The 16823-nt window shown below is 42.3% G+C and overlaps 1 protein-coding gene across 4 annotated transcripts in view; it reads right to left on the reverse strand.

Moving 5' to 3' along the window:
• The window catches only part of nlgn2a (neuroligin 2a), a 163085-nt gene that overhangs the window by 76853 nt on the left and 69409 nt on the right, over positions 1 to 16823 (reverse strand). For 3 of the 4 annotated variants that reach the window (XM_031850808.1, XM_031850810.1, XM_031850809.1), the window contains one exon: positions 498 to 551. The exons of the other annotated variant lie outside the window; for it this stretch is intronic. In XM_031850808.1, the coding sequence (XP_031706668.1) occupies positions 498 to 551 (54 nt within the window). The remainder of the gene's footprint in view (positions 1 to 497; positions 552 to 16823) is intronic. 4 annotated transcript variants of the gene reach the window in all.

A 16823-nucleotide genomic window follows, 5' to 3' on the forward strand; every position in this document is an offset into this window, starting at 1 on the left:
TTGTGTAGGTCCTTACTCAATAGCAATTTCATCCTTGAGCTGCGGCTTGAGGCGCAATAATAATGCACCTCATTGTGTAAGCTCGTCTCAATAGGTGCTTTGTTTGCGCTGGGACAATGCTGTTAGTTGGCCAATGTATTTTCAAGGGCACAGTGGAGATGATGATGTCCGAGGCTCTCTTTTATTTGAGAGCCAGATGACGACCTCTGGAAAACACAAACCACCGCCTGCAGATGATCGTATAATGAAGGGTTTCTGGGTTCCATTAGCCTGGCCTTATATAAGGCTATTATTATTGTTATTAGGCTAGGATTTGCATAGGCAAAAGTCAGCAACGGTCAGCACACACACTTACACCAACACATCGGTATGCATCTCATATCCAAAGTCCCACCCAAGAGATGTTTGACTTGTGTGTGTGTTTTCCACTCTATGTGTACACAGCCCCCAAAAAGACTTCAAAACAAGAAAAAAGGAAAAACATGCAACAAAAATACCTTCGTCTCGAGGCTTGTTCATTGAAGAATCATCATGTTTTTTTGTGAGCGGACCTAGGGTTAAGAAAAAAAGGGGGGAAAAAGAGAAAAGACAAAATTCAAAAAAGATTACTGGCAAAAAACGAAAAAAAAAAGAATATCAAAAAAGAAAAGAAGAAAGAGCAAAAAGGACAAATCAGCAAGAGTTCATGGTTGCTTATTGTTTTGTGTTGGGTTTCTTTTTTTCTTTAAAAATAGTACAAAAGCAAAAACAAAAGGCATCACAGACACAGATTTATCACAAGAAAAGACACAAGATCAAAGAAGACTGCTTTTTGGATTTTCTTCTCTCCCCCTGCGGAAGGAAACGGCTGCTATTGTTCATGGTCCGTCTTTCTCTCTCCCCGTTAAACCTTCTTTGTTCCCTGAGCCTAACTTTGTCTTGGGAGCTGGGTGGGTGGCGGGTGTGGTTGGTGGTGGGGGGAGGGGGACGGGGGGACGTGGAGTAATAAGGCCTCTGAGGTTTAAAGAACAGGACCCAGCCCTTCCCTCCCACCATGTGACCAGAAAAATTACAGATTCTTTAAAAAAAAAAAGAAAGAACAGGCAAAGAAGAGGACACCTATAGGAAGAGCAGCAGGGTTCGGGTCCTGATGCTCAAACCCTTCAAATCTTAACCCCAACCTTCCAGCAGTAAAAGCACACAGGACATGTAAAGGGTTGCACAACAATGAGACCTGTTTAGATCGACACACTGAACACAGAGGTACCTTTGATTAGACAACCACACACACACGATGACCCTGTAATGGTAAACGGCACTTTAAACATGTGGCAGATAAATCAGGGCCCAGGTGTGTGTGTGTGTGTGGGTGTGTGTTCGTCATTATTTACTGGTTATACCAGAGAGCTTTTCCCCAGACGGGTAAATAATTACATAGCACAACAGCAGTGTGTCAATTTGAAATGACAAGTTAGCGTGACGCTAATTGCGCTGAGGAGTGCAGGTAAAAGGTGAACGTAGTTTGATCCCCATCTGCCCACTGGCTGTTTTTATTTGGTAAATTATAAAAGAGTGGTGGAGTGAAGGAAGAGACAACAGAGAGAGAGGAGGAATCAAAGAGGAAAATAACCTCTTCTCTTCCTTCCATCATCATGTCTCTTTTTTTATTCCTTGATGAACTGCTCGTGTCACATTCAGGGAACCTGACTGTGTCATCAACCCTCCTTCTTCTCACAGAGTCATTATGAGGAAGTGAGGCATTTAAGAAAAAATACAAAATCAGCTTTGAACTTGATCTTGTTCTGTCATGCTCGCAGTCGTCATTGTTATTGTACAGTACGCTGCATTCATGTGCAGATGTCACAGAAAAGAGACAAACAAAGACCATATACAGTATTTATACTGTTCACCTCATCCTTCACAAGACATGTTAGAATAAAAATAGTCTTGACCTCAGCGTTCAGAAAGAAAGTACTTCTGCAAAAATACTTTTCTCCTTTCATCTTATGAATCAACTTTGCGGTTTGGCAAAGGAAACTGGATTTTATTCAGATGAATGTTTGAAAATAAAAGAACTTCTCTAACACTACGTGACTTACTGGAAGAGTCTGCTCCTCATCGGGGCGTCGACAGAGAAAATGGTTAAAAGCATCGACGACAAGATGGCTGAATATTTGTCAATCCTCCGCAGAATTAGACGCGTGAACGTCCAGCAGCCTGGATGCAGCATTTCAAACACGGGACATTTCAAAATAAAAATGTACACAACAAAATGTTACATTAAATCCTAAAATACACAAAATACAATTAGGGACGTCATTTAAGGCATGAAGAACACAACCCAGGTAAGGCTGGCCGATAATTCACTGTGATCATCTATCATCGTTCAATGGAATCATGATGAGATAAATTCATATCGAAATATCATGATACAGAATTACGTCGTCTAAATTGATAATAACAAACACAAACTAACTCAAATGTCTCAATATTTCGCATTAAAGTTCTGAATTAAATGAGAAAATAATCTGATTTTACAAAGTCCAAAGTTTTTACAAAGTATTTCATTCACATACGAGTATCCAAAGCCATGTGGTTACTTGATAGAGACTATTTATCTTGAATTACTAAAGAAACAGCTTGTATAGTGACAGGAGATGTTGGCCATCACTCAGCCCTAAACCCAGGCTGAAAGCTCTGGACAAAGCTAGTAAGCAGACCTTGAGTTAAGATGTGGTGTTCTCCAGCATTCATAAAGAGCGGGCTCTTCCTGTAAGTCCATTAGTGTTGCAAGCTGTTTCTTTTTCCATGTGGTCCTTTGTTATTTGGTGCCAACCTGTTCCCTTCCAATGTATGAACCGCTAAATGATTATTCCAAAGTTGTCCAATCCACGATGTGTTATATTCTTGGTTGGTGTAAATGGGAGGAGTAAAAACCATCCCCTGTGTGGTAAGGTCAACGTGTTAACCTTTCTTCACCATCTTTGTTTAGCATGATAACATTTGCTAATAAGAGCTAAACACAGCTAAAGTACAGCTGAGGCTGATGGGAATGTCATTCATTTTGTCTTGTCAACTTGTTCTTTAGGAATAGTCAGGGCATCACCATAAGGATTCATTGTCTGGGCATCGTGCATGTTTGGGTGGACGTTCCACCGCTTCAGTGATACATTTGACCTGCCGTGAAATATCAGGGGATCATCCTCTGGAGACCATGAATGCCTGTTCAGAATATCATGGCAATCCGGCCAAACGTTAATGAGACACGTCAGTCTGGACCACAGTGGTGGACGGATTAACTGAGCAACACCGCCATCCATGGACCCCATCAAAAAACACTGCATCACACTTGATTCATGACGGCTAATGGATTTTAAAATGACACTGAAAGGTAATATTTATAACATTAAAGGTAAGGTTTACAATATTTTCTTACCAACCTGTAAACTGAATTTAAAAACCTGAAAGCAGACGTTCATAATATGTGTGGCTACAGCTTGAGGTTTAAGATGCTTTTCAGTAGCTTTTACCACCAGGAAAATCTGGTAAATCGCTGAGCGTGTAAGTTCATTCTTGTCCTTGGATACAGTTGTTTCCTGAGCTCAGGGTCCTCTTACTGGCTTTTCATGGAACTTTTTCCCTCAGCGATGGAGACCTGGGCAAACTCATTCAACTGAGGAAGGTGAGATGTAGCTGAAAGCCACGACGGAGCGAGTAAGTGGACCTTGAGTTTAGATTTTTCTCTCAAACAGGGAAATAGAAGTAGGGATTAATACTGTCTTTTCTCTTTTAAGATAATTAACTAATGGGAGTAAAAACTACATCTGCAGCCAATTGATTACATACGATTCCTATAACTCTCGTGACACACAGCACAATGTCAGAGTGATAAAGAGGTTTAAATCAGCCCATTAAAGAAACGAGACATCGCAACACTTTTTTTGGGGGAGGAAAATACACAGAATGGGGATAGCAGAAAATCAAGCAGCCATTACCGGCCTGGCAACCCGCTGAGAGAAAGAGTAAAAACGGAGTTTGATTGGCATCTTTTTGCAACGAGTGGGCGAGGAGCCGAGCAGTGTGAATCAAGCAGAAAGAGAGGAAAAAATAGCTGTTTTTCTGGACATTTCACTTTCCAATCAAAGGTGCTGAGGAAGATGTGTGCAATTGAACCCCCTGCACACACACACACACACACACACACACACACAGCAAATACAAATATAATGCATCCAGAACAGTAATAGTACATTTCAGCACATGTCTAAAAAAGGACATAAAAAGGTGAATTAGACTAAAGCAGTTGTATGACGCATGTTCTTTTCCAGATGTTGTAACCATCACCTGTGCTACATGCATAAGAGAAGCTGCTCGAGGGTATTTTGCACCTAAAGTTATTTGTCCTCCTCCCCCTCTGTGAAACTGCCTCCTCCCCGCTCTCTCTCCTCTCTCCTCTCTCTCTTTGCCGTGTCCGTGTTGCCGGCCGACTGCAGCTCACTTTCTAAGCCGGTTATATAAGGCTTCAGTTTGGCTCCACTTCTCCCGAAGGCCACACACACAGACACACGCGCGTCGTCACCCTTTAACGCATTCCTCACACAGTGCACATGCAGAACATGCAGACAGCCGGCACGGACTGGAACGCAAGAAGGTGCGTGGAGACGAAAACATTCACACGCGAGGTTTCAGCAAAAAAACAACAGAGAGACGAAAGAGAATCGATACTCGTTACGTGTTTTGTGTTAATGCGCCTATTGAACTGTGTACGTGCAGCTGTGTCCGACATCAAGGGAAAGACTGACAGTGTTTCTTTCCTTTTCACTGCTGTGTACTCATGTATTGTCAATGTTCAATCAATGCTCTCCAGCTCAACCAGTTGCTCATTCAATATGTCTTTTACGGATGACGATATGAAGTAGATGCAACATGAAGGGCCTTTCTACTGGGGGGTTTGCAGCAGAGGAGTGTCCCTCTGTGTGATGATGAAGTTGAGTATTATGAGTAAGTAAGCATTTACATCAGATTTGTTTGCAAACTTTTCTGTTGTGCGTTGGTCTTATTAATGTCCTACATTTATCATGTAGCCACTTGGTTTATCTGTTCGTTTACAGCTGGAAGAACTCATCTACCATAATTTGCATGAAGGATGAGAGTGTGATGGTGTGATGGCGGGTGGATGTACACACACACATAGTGCATAAAGAACTATTCTGCTGCTACTACTACTGCTAGTAGCAGATCTTAATTCATTGCTTTTGACCGTAGGTTTGATTACTTTATGTGGGTTGGATATACACTGCTGTTTAAAAGTTAGGATGGCCTGCCACAAAAGCTGGATTTGTTCCAGTCAGATGGATGAGAGGACGATATGTTTGAATTATATTTCATGCTCTTAGGTTGCAGAAAATGCTCTTTACGAATAGATGTTATTTTGTATGAATGTACAACGGGTCAACCAGACTGAAAGGGCAGAAGGAGACAAAGATTCCTCTGAGCAACAGTTGAATAAGACTGAATATGAACAGAAGAAATCACCGGTTATCGGTAAAAGAAACTGGAAGCTGGGCTTCAGAAGGTGTGCAGATTTAATAAGGAAGAGGTTCCTGTTTCAGTGTCCAGTGCACCATAATGCAAACTGCTGCAGTTTATTAATGCTCTGACTTTCAAATTGAACACCTTTAATAAAATTGAGATGGATCTAAAACAATATATCATCCAGCCCTATTCAGTATCTATCGTAGACCCAGAGAACATAGCAATGTACAATATATATACATACACTTTTTGTCACATTTGTGTCAGGGTTTCAACACCTATCACTTGGTACCATTGTGAGAACTGAGGCGGGCAGCAGCCCGTACAAAGAAAGAGGCTTATTACTTTGTGTTTATGGATATGAGCGAGTGTGTGTTTGTGTGCAGGCACAAGAGTAAGTAGGTGTTCAGTAGCTCATTTAGGCAATGTGTGCTAGTCCGACATGATGTACGAGGAAGTGGAACGCAGTCTGACAGCTTGTGAGTGAGCGTCGGCCATAAATGATGGACGCTCGTACGCAGGACTGTGTGTGTGTGTGTGTGTGTGTGTGTGTGTGTGTGTGTGTGTGTGTGTGTGTGTGTGTGTGTGAGAGAGAAGAGATGGGGATATTGTCCTAGAGCAAAAATGCAGCAAATAACTCAATAAGATTTTGTCCACGAGTGTGTGTGTGTGTGTGTGTGCACGCGTGACAGGAGGCTGAAGATGAGTAACCCGGGATAAGTGAGATGTGACGACGGAGAGTCGCATTTTCTATTTCACGCGTTGTCGTTAAATGTGCAGAGAATCAGGCAGGAAGGCCAGCAGACTGCTTCATTGCCGCGCGCCACCGCTGCTCTCTCAGTCCCCAAACTGTGCATGTGTGCGTGCACGCTATGTGTGTGTGTGTGTGTGTGTGTGTGTGTGTGTGTGTGTGTGTGTGTGTGGGCAGGTCACAGATGGGTAAACTGTGACTACACTACAGTCCATTTTGGCATGAATGGGCGCGTTAAAGCGGGATGCTGTGCGAGCCGGCAGAGCTCGCCGTCCCGTCAGGTGATGTTCTCTCCGCTCACCCTTCAGAAATACTCTGAATGGATTTATATAGTCGTCATCAGTCACCCTGTCACAATCTGCTGCTCTCGTGTCATTAGCTCTCAATTCAGTTCCCTCAATTAAAGGACGTGATTTGCGTGGCTGTTTGTCAGACGGCGTTACAGAATACAGAATGTGAAGACCTAGCGAGCAAGAGGCAGTGAAAAACAGCAGATGACTGCCTTCATCGTTCATGTAATAGAGCTGTGAGATGAATCAATTTAAAGCTGCAGATTGCAGGACTCGTGTAGTGTGTATGTGGCCCTCTGCTCTTTTCTATCGAATGATACCATGTCCTTTGTGTTCCCTTTGAGTCGCAAGACTTTGTACGAGGACTCGGGTGCTCTTCTTCTTGCTTGTCCATCTCAATCAATTCGCAGTAACCTCGCCGGTAGCAGCATTCGGTGAATAATAGGCTTTTCAGGGACTTCAATGTTACGGGACAAAGACAAATTATACAGTCATGATGGCGTCCCAGCTTGTTCTAGCAGTCTGCGAGAGGGTAACAAAGGCTTTATAGGGGATAAATAGCTGATGAACTTGTACATTTTGATTTTCTGTCTTGCCTTGTGTAGCCTGAATGCACTAGCTTTGCCATTTCTTTGTAGCTTTGAAAGGGAAAAATAAAGAAAAGACTTGCATTAAAAAGTCGGTTACATCTACACTTTCCACATGCTTGATAACTTTATTGTGCTGCACTAATTTAAAACATTGTTTCCATCCTTGTTTTGGGGGCTTTGAGAATTAGACGTGTTGTGCTTGAGCAGGCTTTGACGCGCTTTAATCTCATTCTACATTCTTCTCTTGAGAGTATGCACATAAAAAAGGTCACATTTAATATGCGTGGAAGGTTAGACGGTTAGTGATTAGATGTATTAATACATCACAAGGGTGTGGGATTGAATAACAGCTTGGGACTGTTGCTGTACTGTAATTTGAAAATGTTTCTGAAGTGGCAAGATGAACGTGGACAGATGGCAAGGAGGTATTATGTTTGTTAAGACACAGTATTGTTCCACTTACGGTCATGTTTATTTGCCTCTGATGGAGCATCAGAAGGACTCTTTAGTAACAACAGCTGACTGTGAGCTGGAGCTGATGTATGTACATACTGAATGTGCTGACTTTTTTCTCGATGCAACATACAGAATTTGACAGCTGGCTGTTTCTGACTGGCACCGTGTCATGTCGAGTAATATAAACTGTGTCTTTCATTGAAACGCTATCTTCAGCTGATGTGAGACTCGTATCTTCTCGGCATATGTGTCTGAATAAATCAGAACTGTTTGGTACACGTGTTACTGCCACAAGGATTCAGCCGGGATTCTCTCGACATCTCCCCCTCCCCGCTATTTCCGTCTGTCTGTCTTTTTTTATTTTCATAATGTATCTTTTTACTTTCCTTTTCTGTTTCCCCACTCCGTTTTTTGTCCGCCATTTTCCCCGCTCTCTCCCAATTTTCATTCTCCTGCTGCCTCTTTCTCAAGCCTCAGACTGAGAGCTGGAGAAATATCGCTCGAACCTGGATGATGGGCGAAAATTAAATGGAAAGAAATGGAAAGGAGAAGGACACATGGGTTATGCTGAAATGCGTTTTTTCAAAATAATGGAATTGGGTGAGACAGAGAAAGAGAAAAGCTGTGTATGCTATAGAAAGTAACGAGTCTGTCATTTGTACAGGTATCAAGGTTCGCAGAGGAGAAAAATGAGAGGAAAAAAGTCTTAATATGTGGGAGGGGAGGAGGGAGAGGAGGAAAGTGTGGCTCGGGGGTATTTCTAATGGCAGAGGAACAGGAAGTAAACAAGGTGGGAGAAAGAGTTTAAAGCTACAGTTGGTAACTTTAACAAAAATAGCTTTTTGTCATATATGTGCTCGAACTGTCACTATATTCTGACAGTAGTACATGAGACAGATAATCTGGTTCCTCTGCCTCCTTTTAGCGCTCCTAAAGGAGATCAAAGATTCCAGGGCGCCCGGAGAAAAACAACCAATCAGAGCCGACGAGTGTCTAAAGCAGCTATCACTGATCCTGAACTCGAACTAGGGAGCACTGATTCGGTCACTACTAATGAGACGGTTTGCTCCGGCCGGCGGGGCAGAGCTTGGTTTTGGCTCTTTTTCCAACATGGCGGCCGGGTCACAAACTTTCTCATTTTACAGCTAAACAGCACACTGAGATATGTTTCTGAAAACATCTGAGGCACGAAATAGGCAACAAAGTAACAAACAGCTCGGAGTTCACGGACTTCACAGGCAGCTGCGTTAAGGACTCCTTCTACTCTGCTTTTTCTTTGGGCACGGCGGAATCTTGCAAATGCCATTAGGAGCGCTAAGAGGAGGCAGAGGAACCAGATTGTATCACAGATTGTCTGTCTCGTGCACTACTGTCGAGATATACTAAGACTTTAAGCAAATATGATAAAAAGCTTATTTAAGTTAGCAACAGTAGCAACATATATCAGGAGAAAAGGGAGAAAAAAAACACATGGGAGGTAAGGAGGGAAAGAACAAGACTTAGGAAGCAGAGATGGGAAATACAAGGTTAAAAGTGTTGCATTGCAAAATAAGAGAGGTTTACGGGGAAAAAAGAATCTAAAGACAAAGAGATGACAGCTAAGAGATAGAGAGAGAGGTAAACATAGATGTAGAGAGTGGAGGGGCAGATGTAGTGACATTTACGGAGTGGTGATGATCGAGTAGCCATGAAGGTTAAAGCCATTTGCTCCCCATGTAGCCACAGACACAGACACACACACACACACACACACACGCACACACACACGCACACACACACACACACACACACACACACGTAGGCTTATCTGCTCATGCGTTCATGCATACACTATGTCTACAAATGTGGGCTTCAGAGTTTAGATTCCTGTTTGAATCTGGATTGCTGTGCACTTACTATAGAAGTATTGCCAGACAATACAGTCATTTTAAAATGATGATAGGATTACCAACCGCCTCTCAGACCTTTACCCATCCTGCTCTTTTCAGTCACGAATACTGTGCAGAACAGGAGATTGTGAGCTCCATTGACTTTTCATAAGGTGGCCAAATAAAGCAAAGAAATCCAATAGTTGCACTCGTGCATATGTCACGTTGAATCCCCAGTGTTAAACCCCCCCCCCCTTTTCAGCACATTGATTTCTACTCTTGGCCTGGTGGAAATCTATGCGTTAGCGGTGACATGCGTGTGTGCGATCACTCTCCAAGAGCGATAACTCTTGACAACGTCACGTACACATCTACTATATCTTCCCCTGAACGCGGTAGGTGGTGGGAGAGCATGTTATCTTCTAACTGACTGCTTTCAAAATCAACAAGCAGCTCGGGCTGTACTGAACAGTTGGAAGCTTTGACATTCATAGACATTCAAATGCTACATCAACATTTGAATGCAGCGCAGTGTTTTTTGCTTGCATGCCTGGTCATCCTGTTTAAACTCAGTGTTTCTGCACAGATGCAGATACAGATCCACTTCAATAACTCCAGAGTATTGTTGAGTTTTAAATTTACTTTAATTATGTTTTTATCTATGGAAATATTCTGTCTCAATGCATATTGGTTGCAGTTCCATCCAAACAACGTGCACGCACCTGTATTGACGGGGCAGTCTTGCAGAAATCTAACAGCACCATGAATTTCATTTATACTACATTAACAAAAAATCCCCCATTTTTTGGAGTGATGACATCATTAAACATGACGACAGACAGAGCTCCAATAGATGCTCTGCAGCCGTACAAGCAACTGTATCATTTGATCTGATTCTATTCATGTATAAAAATAATAATAATTCTTAGTACAAATGTTTATACTGTAGAAACCACTAATACAGTTTCTTAGATAGAAAAGTAATAGTGTGTGTACTGAGCCAGTCAATTCCAAACTCGTTGCCGTGACTCCCTCTGCTCCAGAGGTGATAGATTACAGGAGACACTCACTCCATCTCCCATGATACCCTGGGTCTGTCAGAACAGCGTCAGGTTTGTCTCCTCGTGGAAAAGATAACTGGCGAGTTGAGGAAAGCCTTCCCTTTCCTCCCTGCCATTTGACATTTGCGGTTTTGTCAGCAGAGCTGCGTGTGCTCTTTATTGGGCTAACCTTTGAAGAGCGAAGAGTCTTTATGTTGTCTTGACATATGGGGGAAGGAGGAGGAGACGGTAAAGGGAAAACAGGAAAAAATTGGCGGGAGGTTATGTTATCAAAACACCGACAGGCTCAGCTGCTCCGTTGCCATTTCATGTAGTATTTCATCTCTGAGGTAATCCCTGCGGTACCTCGGTTTTTCCTTGACTTTGTCCATGAAAAACACAAAGGAACCAATCTGCGTTTGTGTGTTTGAAGAGTCATTCAACCCCTGGGCTACTTCTGACCTAAACAAAGGCTTGTTGGTGATCTGTGCAACAACCTTCCAGTGTGATCCAAGAGCACGTCACTGTTTATCTGTCCATGTGGGCTTTGAACTCCTGTTGCTGCTCTAACACCACAGCAGTTTCCATTACATGTAACACAGTGGTCTTCTCTACCCACCTCCTCCTCTCCTTCATCTTTTTTTCTCAGTCTAAGGCCCAGGTACCGCGCTTTTGCACTCGGCAGCTTTCGGTTACCACAATCGTGGAAATGGAGGAGTGACGGGGGGGTATTCAGCTGGTTGCAAACCATTAGCTGCCACCAAATCCAACACACTGTCCCTTTAAATTGGTGCACAAAAATGCTATTGTTGCACAGTGCAAGCTGCAGACATGTGTCCGACGCTGTCAGCTAAATGTCTAAAAGGTAACCGTAAATGCTACTTGAAAACACGTTCGAGCTCACAATGGCTACGGTCAGTGGAAACAGCCGTGTCAGCATGTCTGTAGTAAAAGAGCTGAATGTGTTTTGAGCGCGGACACAAAGGGCTGAAGCACAGAGCTTGTTTTCGGGGCTGACCCTTTGCCATCTTTCCTCCCTGCCTCCATCTAAATCCATCTCCTCCTCACAGGCCGGCCTCGTAAGAGCTTTTCCCACCGCGGGCCGCAGCACTGGGACGTTACTAACCAGAGAGCGGACGAGGCAGAGCTCCTAATGCTGACAGAGTGGAACACTGAGGGAGCGCCAAGATGGAGCACGGGGACTAATTTAGGTCAAAGGCCCAGGAGAGACACCAAGATGCAGACACATGCCCATTTCCACTTTCTTTGTGTATTCTTTTGGCTCCTCAACTGTCCCCGTCCTTATGTGTGCCAGCTGTGCATATTCTATGAGAGGAAGTGTCCTCTCTGAATTTGCCTGCAATCACTGAGTTACCAAATCATGAGAGACTTCCCATCTATACCAATTTGTCCCACTGAGGTCTTCTAAGATGGGATGGAAATCCTGTTAAACTTGAACGCAAAAATAAAGGAGACTCCTGGGAAATAAGGCCGAGCTGACTGATATAGTAGGAAACATGTTATTTTAATGCTTTTGGACAGTTCAATTGCCATCTCTCTTTCAAGCCAAGCTATCTCCCCCCAGCTGCATCACACAAAACAGCAACAGTGTAATCCGTTGTGTCACCTACTGACTAAACCTGGAGCTGTTGCACTTACTGTAAAATCCAGCTCTGTGTACCGCTGATTGGATATTTCAATAAAAAACACCTTGATTAAGAATAAAACATTTAATAGACCAAGTGCCTTCTGGACAAATTGCTCATATCCCTGTAGAATCCACGACTAACTGCTGAAGTGCTCTGACAATAAGGCCCATATTTTGTCTGTTTGGCTACGGCCGGCTGAGGAATTCTTTCAATTTTCTAAAACATTACTGGACACTTTTTAAACCTTTTAAGCTGAACTGCCAATTACTTTAAGTTTAGATAACACGCTAAATCGAATGAAATCGAATGAATTTGTTTGCCCTGTTGTTTTTCTTAAAAGGATATTTTTATTGCTTCTTATATTGTGTTATTATGTTTAATTTTATATGTCTTTTTACATTTACTATCTATTTTTTCTTTTACGGAGCCTCTCCCAGCGATACTTGTATCACTGGTGAGGCAATAAACATCCTTACTCTTGAACATTTTGAATCAAATGGACGAGAGTTTGATTGATAGTCACCAGAGGAATTTACGCTTGACAGCATTTAAACAAACTTTTGATCGAGTTTTTATTTATTTGTTCGCCATGTCGTAGTCTGAATGTCGAGGGAGGATTATAACACTAGTCTATGCGGCTCCTAAATGTTCACTTACAACACCTTGTCTACCCAGTTGTGACAGATTAAAGCAAAAAGTGCTGTATTTGAATCCAGTAGAGTTAATATCTTCCAGTAATTCACAAAAGACATCTATAAAATAAAGGAAAGCATGAGAAACACAGTTAATTGTCTTGCGCAGTCTAGAAAAGTACTGTAAAAAGTACCGTACAATTAATACAAGGTGAATTTAAGCCACTGCTAGATGAGTAGATAGAGAGTCTGAGTAGTTTAGAAAAATGGTTAACTTTCTCCTAGGGATTCCTAAAAAGGTGAGTAGTGCAGAGTGATGCCTAAATAGCCATGAGTGGGAGAAGCAGAGAACACTGCAGTGAATCTGATTTGGTTGTGTGCACATGTATCAGGACTGGTTCTTCTGGCGCTGTCCATGGTGCTGAAATGTGAGCTGACATCGGTGTGCAGTGCACGCTGCTGTTCCTTTTTGTTTGTGCCTTTTCTGCCTCACAGCACCGGCCGAGAGAAGCCTCGACTGCCCGTCTGACTGCACTTGATACTGGATGTAAGTTCTTGGTTAGTGACCAATGACTACACTACTACGCTTGACCTTGCAATGCAGAATCATTTGTGGACAAATTCTAAAAAAGCAAACAGATGAGTTACATGTGACACCCACGTCTAATATACATTATAAACATACTCATAATGTGTTATAATCTGCTTATAACACTATTATTATAGTTATAAGCACACATACATATTCATAATGTTTTATAACAGTAATCAAAACACATTGTAAGTGGTCATGCTTTTTTTAAGTGAAGTAAAACTTTACGTTTTGTGTCATTCTTGCATAGATGAATTGATATTTTTAGTTTTACTGAAAGCAAACAATGACCACAGAGTAACTTATAATCACTTTGATTATAATACATTATAACAGTGATTATAATGCATTATAAAAAATGTATACAAAGTAAAACAGCAATGGGAATTATAATACAAAATGTCAGAAAATGTCAATCACAAACAATTATGATACTTGACCGTATGCAATTATAAAATGGTTTATTATGTGTTATTATTATTGATATAAAGCAGTATGAATATGTATGAGTGGGTATAAGTATAATTATACAGTGGTATTAGTAGATTATAATGCATTAGGTGTACCTTTATAATGCATTTCAGTAAAATAATCTATCGAACGATCTTGAAGAATGCATGAAACCACTTAGTACGATTCAGAAATGTGTTAAAAAATAATGCAATAGCTAAATACAAGATAATAATTTACGTGAAATTGTGTTTTTCTGTGTGTGCGTGTGTGTACATCAGCATATCTTCTAAATCAGATGATGTAATCACAACTCCATGGATTATTCTGAACGTCATTAATACTCGGCGTCAGCTTGAACCCGGCAGCTACTCTTGCTAACTAGTGATGAATTGCGCGGCAGCATTGCATCGACTTTTCTCCTACGTGAACATATCGGGAGACTTGTTCCCCCCCCCCAGAGGAGGAGGCCTTACCTCTGGATAACCTCCTGCTCTCTCTGTCTATTCATGCCTCCCTCCTTTCTTTTAATCTCTCCCTTTTCTCCTTCGTTCTCCCTGCCCTTACCATTCAGTGCTGTGGGAGGCAGCGGGGCCTGGCAGAGGGAGCTGTGTGTGTGTGTGTGTGTGTGTGTGTGTGTGTGTGTGTGTGCGCAGGAGGGGTAATTTGCATTCACTGCCACTGGCCACCTCGGCTTCAGAAGCCCTGAAGAGATGGCCCTTTGAGCTGAATTGAAAGAGATGGAGTGTATGTGTGAGGCGGATGGGAGAGTGAGAAAAGGCAATATAACTCGTAATGCAGAATAAGCAATTCATGTGGATGCGCTTGTGTCCCGGCGCCAAAAAGGGTGAGTCCTGTTTTTTGTGTGTACCAACAAGTGTTTGCCTGTGTGTGTGTGTGTGTGTGTGTGTGTGTGTGTGTGTGTTTGCATACATGCACATCTTCAGTAACTTAGCCTTGGGTCAATCTGGAGCCATTATTAATCCCCAGACGGCTGAATTCTGACTTCTGCGATGCACTAGGTTGCTGGGCTCTTTGATCTCCCTATATCGTCTTTTTGTCAAGGTTACTTTAATAACACTTCCAGTCCGAGAACCCGATTTGTTTCCAATTTCCATGGAGAGAGGCGACAGAGGTATGAGATCCTGTTGAAGGTCCAGTCGGTGCTGTAATCCCTCATGAGCCAGCAGAAGTATTTGATTCTCTTCTTTCTCCAAGTGGTTCTTCTCTTAAAATGAAAATAGTTTCTATTCAAGTAGTTCCTATTTCAACATAAAATATCAATTCCACTCAGTTCAATAACACAATTCAATACAACCTCGCAACACTACAGCTTCTATGCTCGAGCTTATCTCTATTGCACAGCATTGCTCAGTCATTTTATAAACGCTGTTGGTCTCATCAAGAACATGGTACCGGGGATAGCTGACCACGCTGGTCTGAAAAAGGGGTTCAGCATGTGAACTGTGTCAATAAACTGGAGGATTAATTATAAAAAGGCAAACACACCGAGAGCCGAGGACAATTCATGACTGTCCATTTCCCGCTAGACTTCATGTGACAAAGCTGAGTCCTGTTTGTCCTGATTGTTGACGCTCAGAGTTAAAGTGAGCTGAGATTGTGCTGAAAAAGCATCACTATAGCACTAAGAAAATACAAAATAATATCGCTATATATACTTAGATAATATAAAAATACTACTTAGCAACAAGAGTGTTAGGAATAATGTGTTTTCTTCTTCCATAAACACAAATAAATACCCAGCTATGGATCAGGAGGATGCAGTAGAAGGAGACGTGTGATGAGGCTGAAGCCTAGTTCTTCATGTTCAAACTAAAGCACAGATAAAGGAGGAGTCAGCTAGTGTCACATATGTTATGTAATGGCAACCTATTGTTATTGGTATTGTAATATGGAGTGAAAAGACAGTATTAATTATATTAAATATAAAAATATTGATTTGAAGTTTAAGTTAGAGGGGACATATCGTGCTCATTTTCCCATTCATACTTGAGTATCTACTAGAACATGTTTACATGCTTCACATGCTAAAACGATCCGTCTCTTTAAGAGACTAGGCAGCCAACAGAAACTGACTGTGTTGTCTTATTTCACAGTTTGTGGGTTGGCAGGGACTTCAGATACCCTAATGTATGTGCACAAGCACTGTGAAAAGTGTGTTTTTCATGATATGTCCCTTTTTAGTTGAACAGGTCGGAACAGAGCCTCCTGAGTCATTTAAAGAGAGACTAGGAAAGAGAGTTTGAGTCAGAAACCCCGGCCAGAAGGCGGTGACTCTGAACCGCTGCCCCACCTGAGCTTATTTTCATTAGATTGCTGAACTGATAGGAGAGGGCAGATCAGACTTCATCAAATCCCATTAGATGTACTTGATCAATCCTCGTGTTAAACCAGATGATATCCCAGATTGTGCTGTAAACTGCTGCAGAAGCGAAGCCAAGAGAACATGGATAGTCAAAGCCCGAGAGCTTATTATTTAAGTACTGTTGTAAAGTCAATTCACTCTCCTGAGGCTAAAACGATCATTTAAATGGACTGTCTACGGCTAAATCCCATTTCTGACTTCATTGCTCATCCAAAGCATATGGTGATGACGACTGGGAAGCTGTGAGATTTTCAGGCGGTAGGCGGGGGGGACGTCACACTTACGAGAAAAGGAAGGGAGGAAAGAAGTAAAATAAAATGGTATGGAATACAAAAGGAAGAGAGGTTGGGTGAGAAGGGGAGGCAATGCACGAAGAGAGATAATATGAGCTGAGTGAGAGGAAGACGGGGGGGGGGGAGGACAGGAGAGTCGATCGACATGATGACCCACATGAACGCGACAAAACGGGTGCAAACACACCGCTGAGATTATTAGGATCATGTGATGTGCATGCACATGCATACACACGCTAGAAGCCACCCACCCATGCATGCATCTACACACACACACACACACACACACACACACACACACACACACACACA

Source organism: Anarrhichthys ocellatus, unplaced genomic scaffold (genome assembly GCF_004355925.1).
Source record: "Anarrhichthys ocellatus isolate YVR2014 unplaced genomic scaffold, GSC_Weel_1.0 scaffold11, whole genome shotgun sequence".
NCBI classification, from domain to species: domain Eukaryota; kingdom Metazoa; phylum Chordata; class Actinopteri; order Perciformes; family Anarhichadidae; genus Anarrhichthys; species Anarrhichthys ocellatus.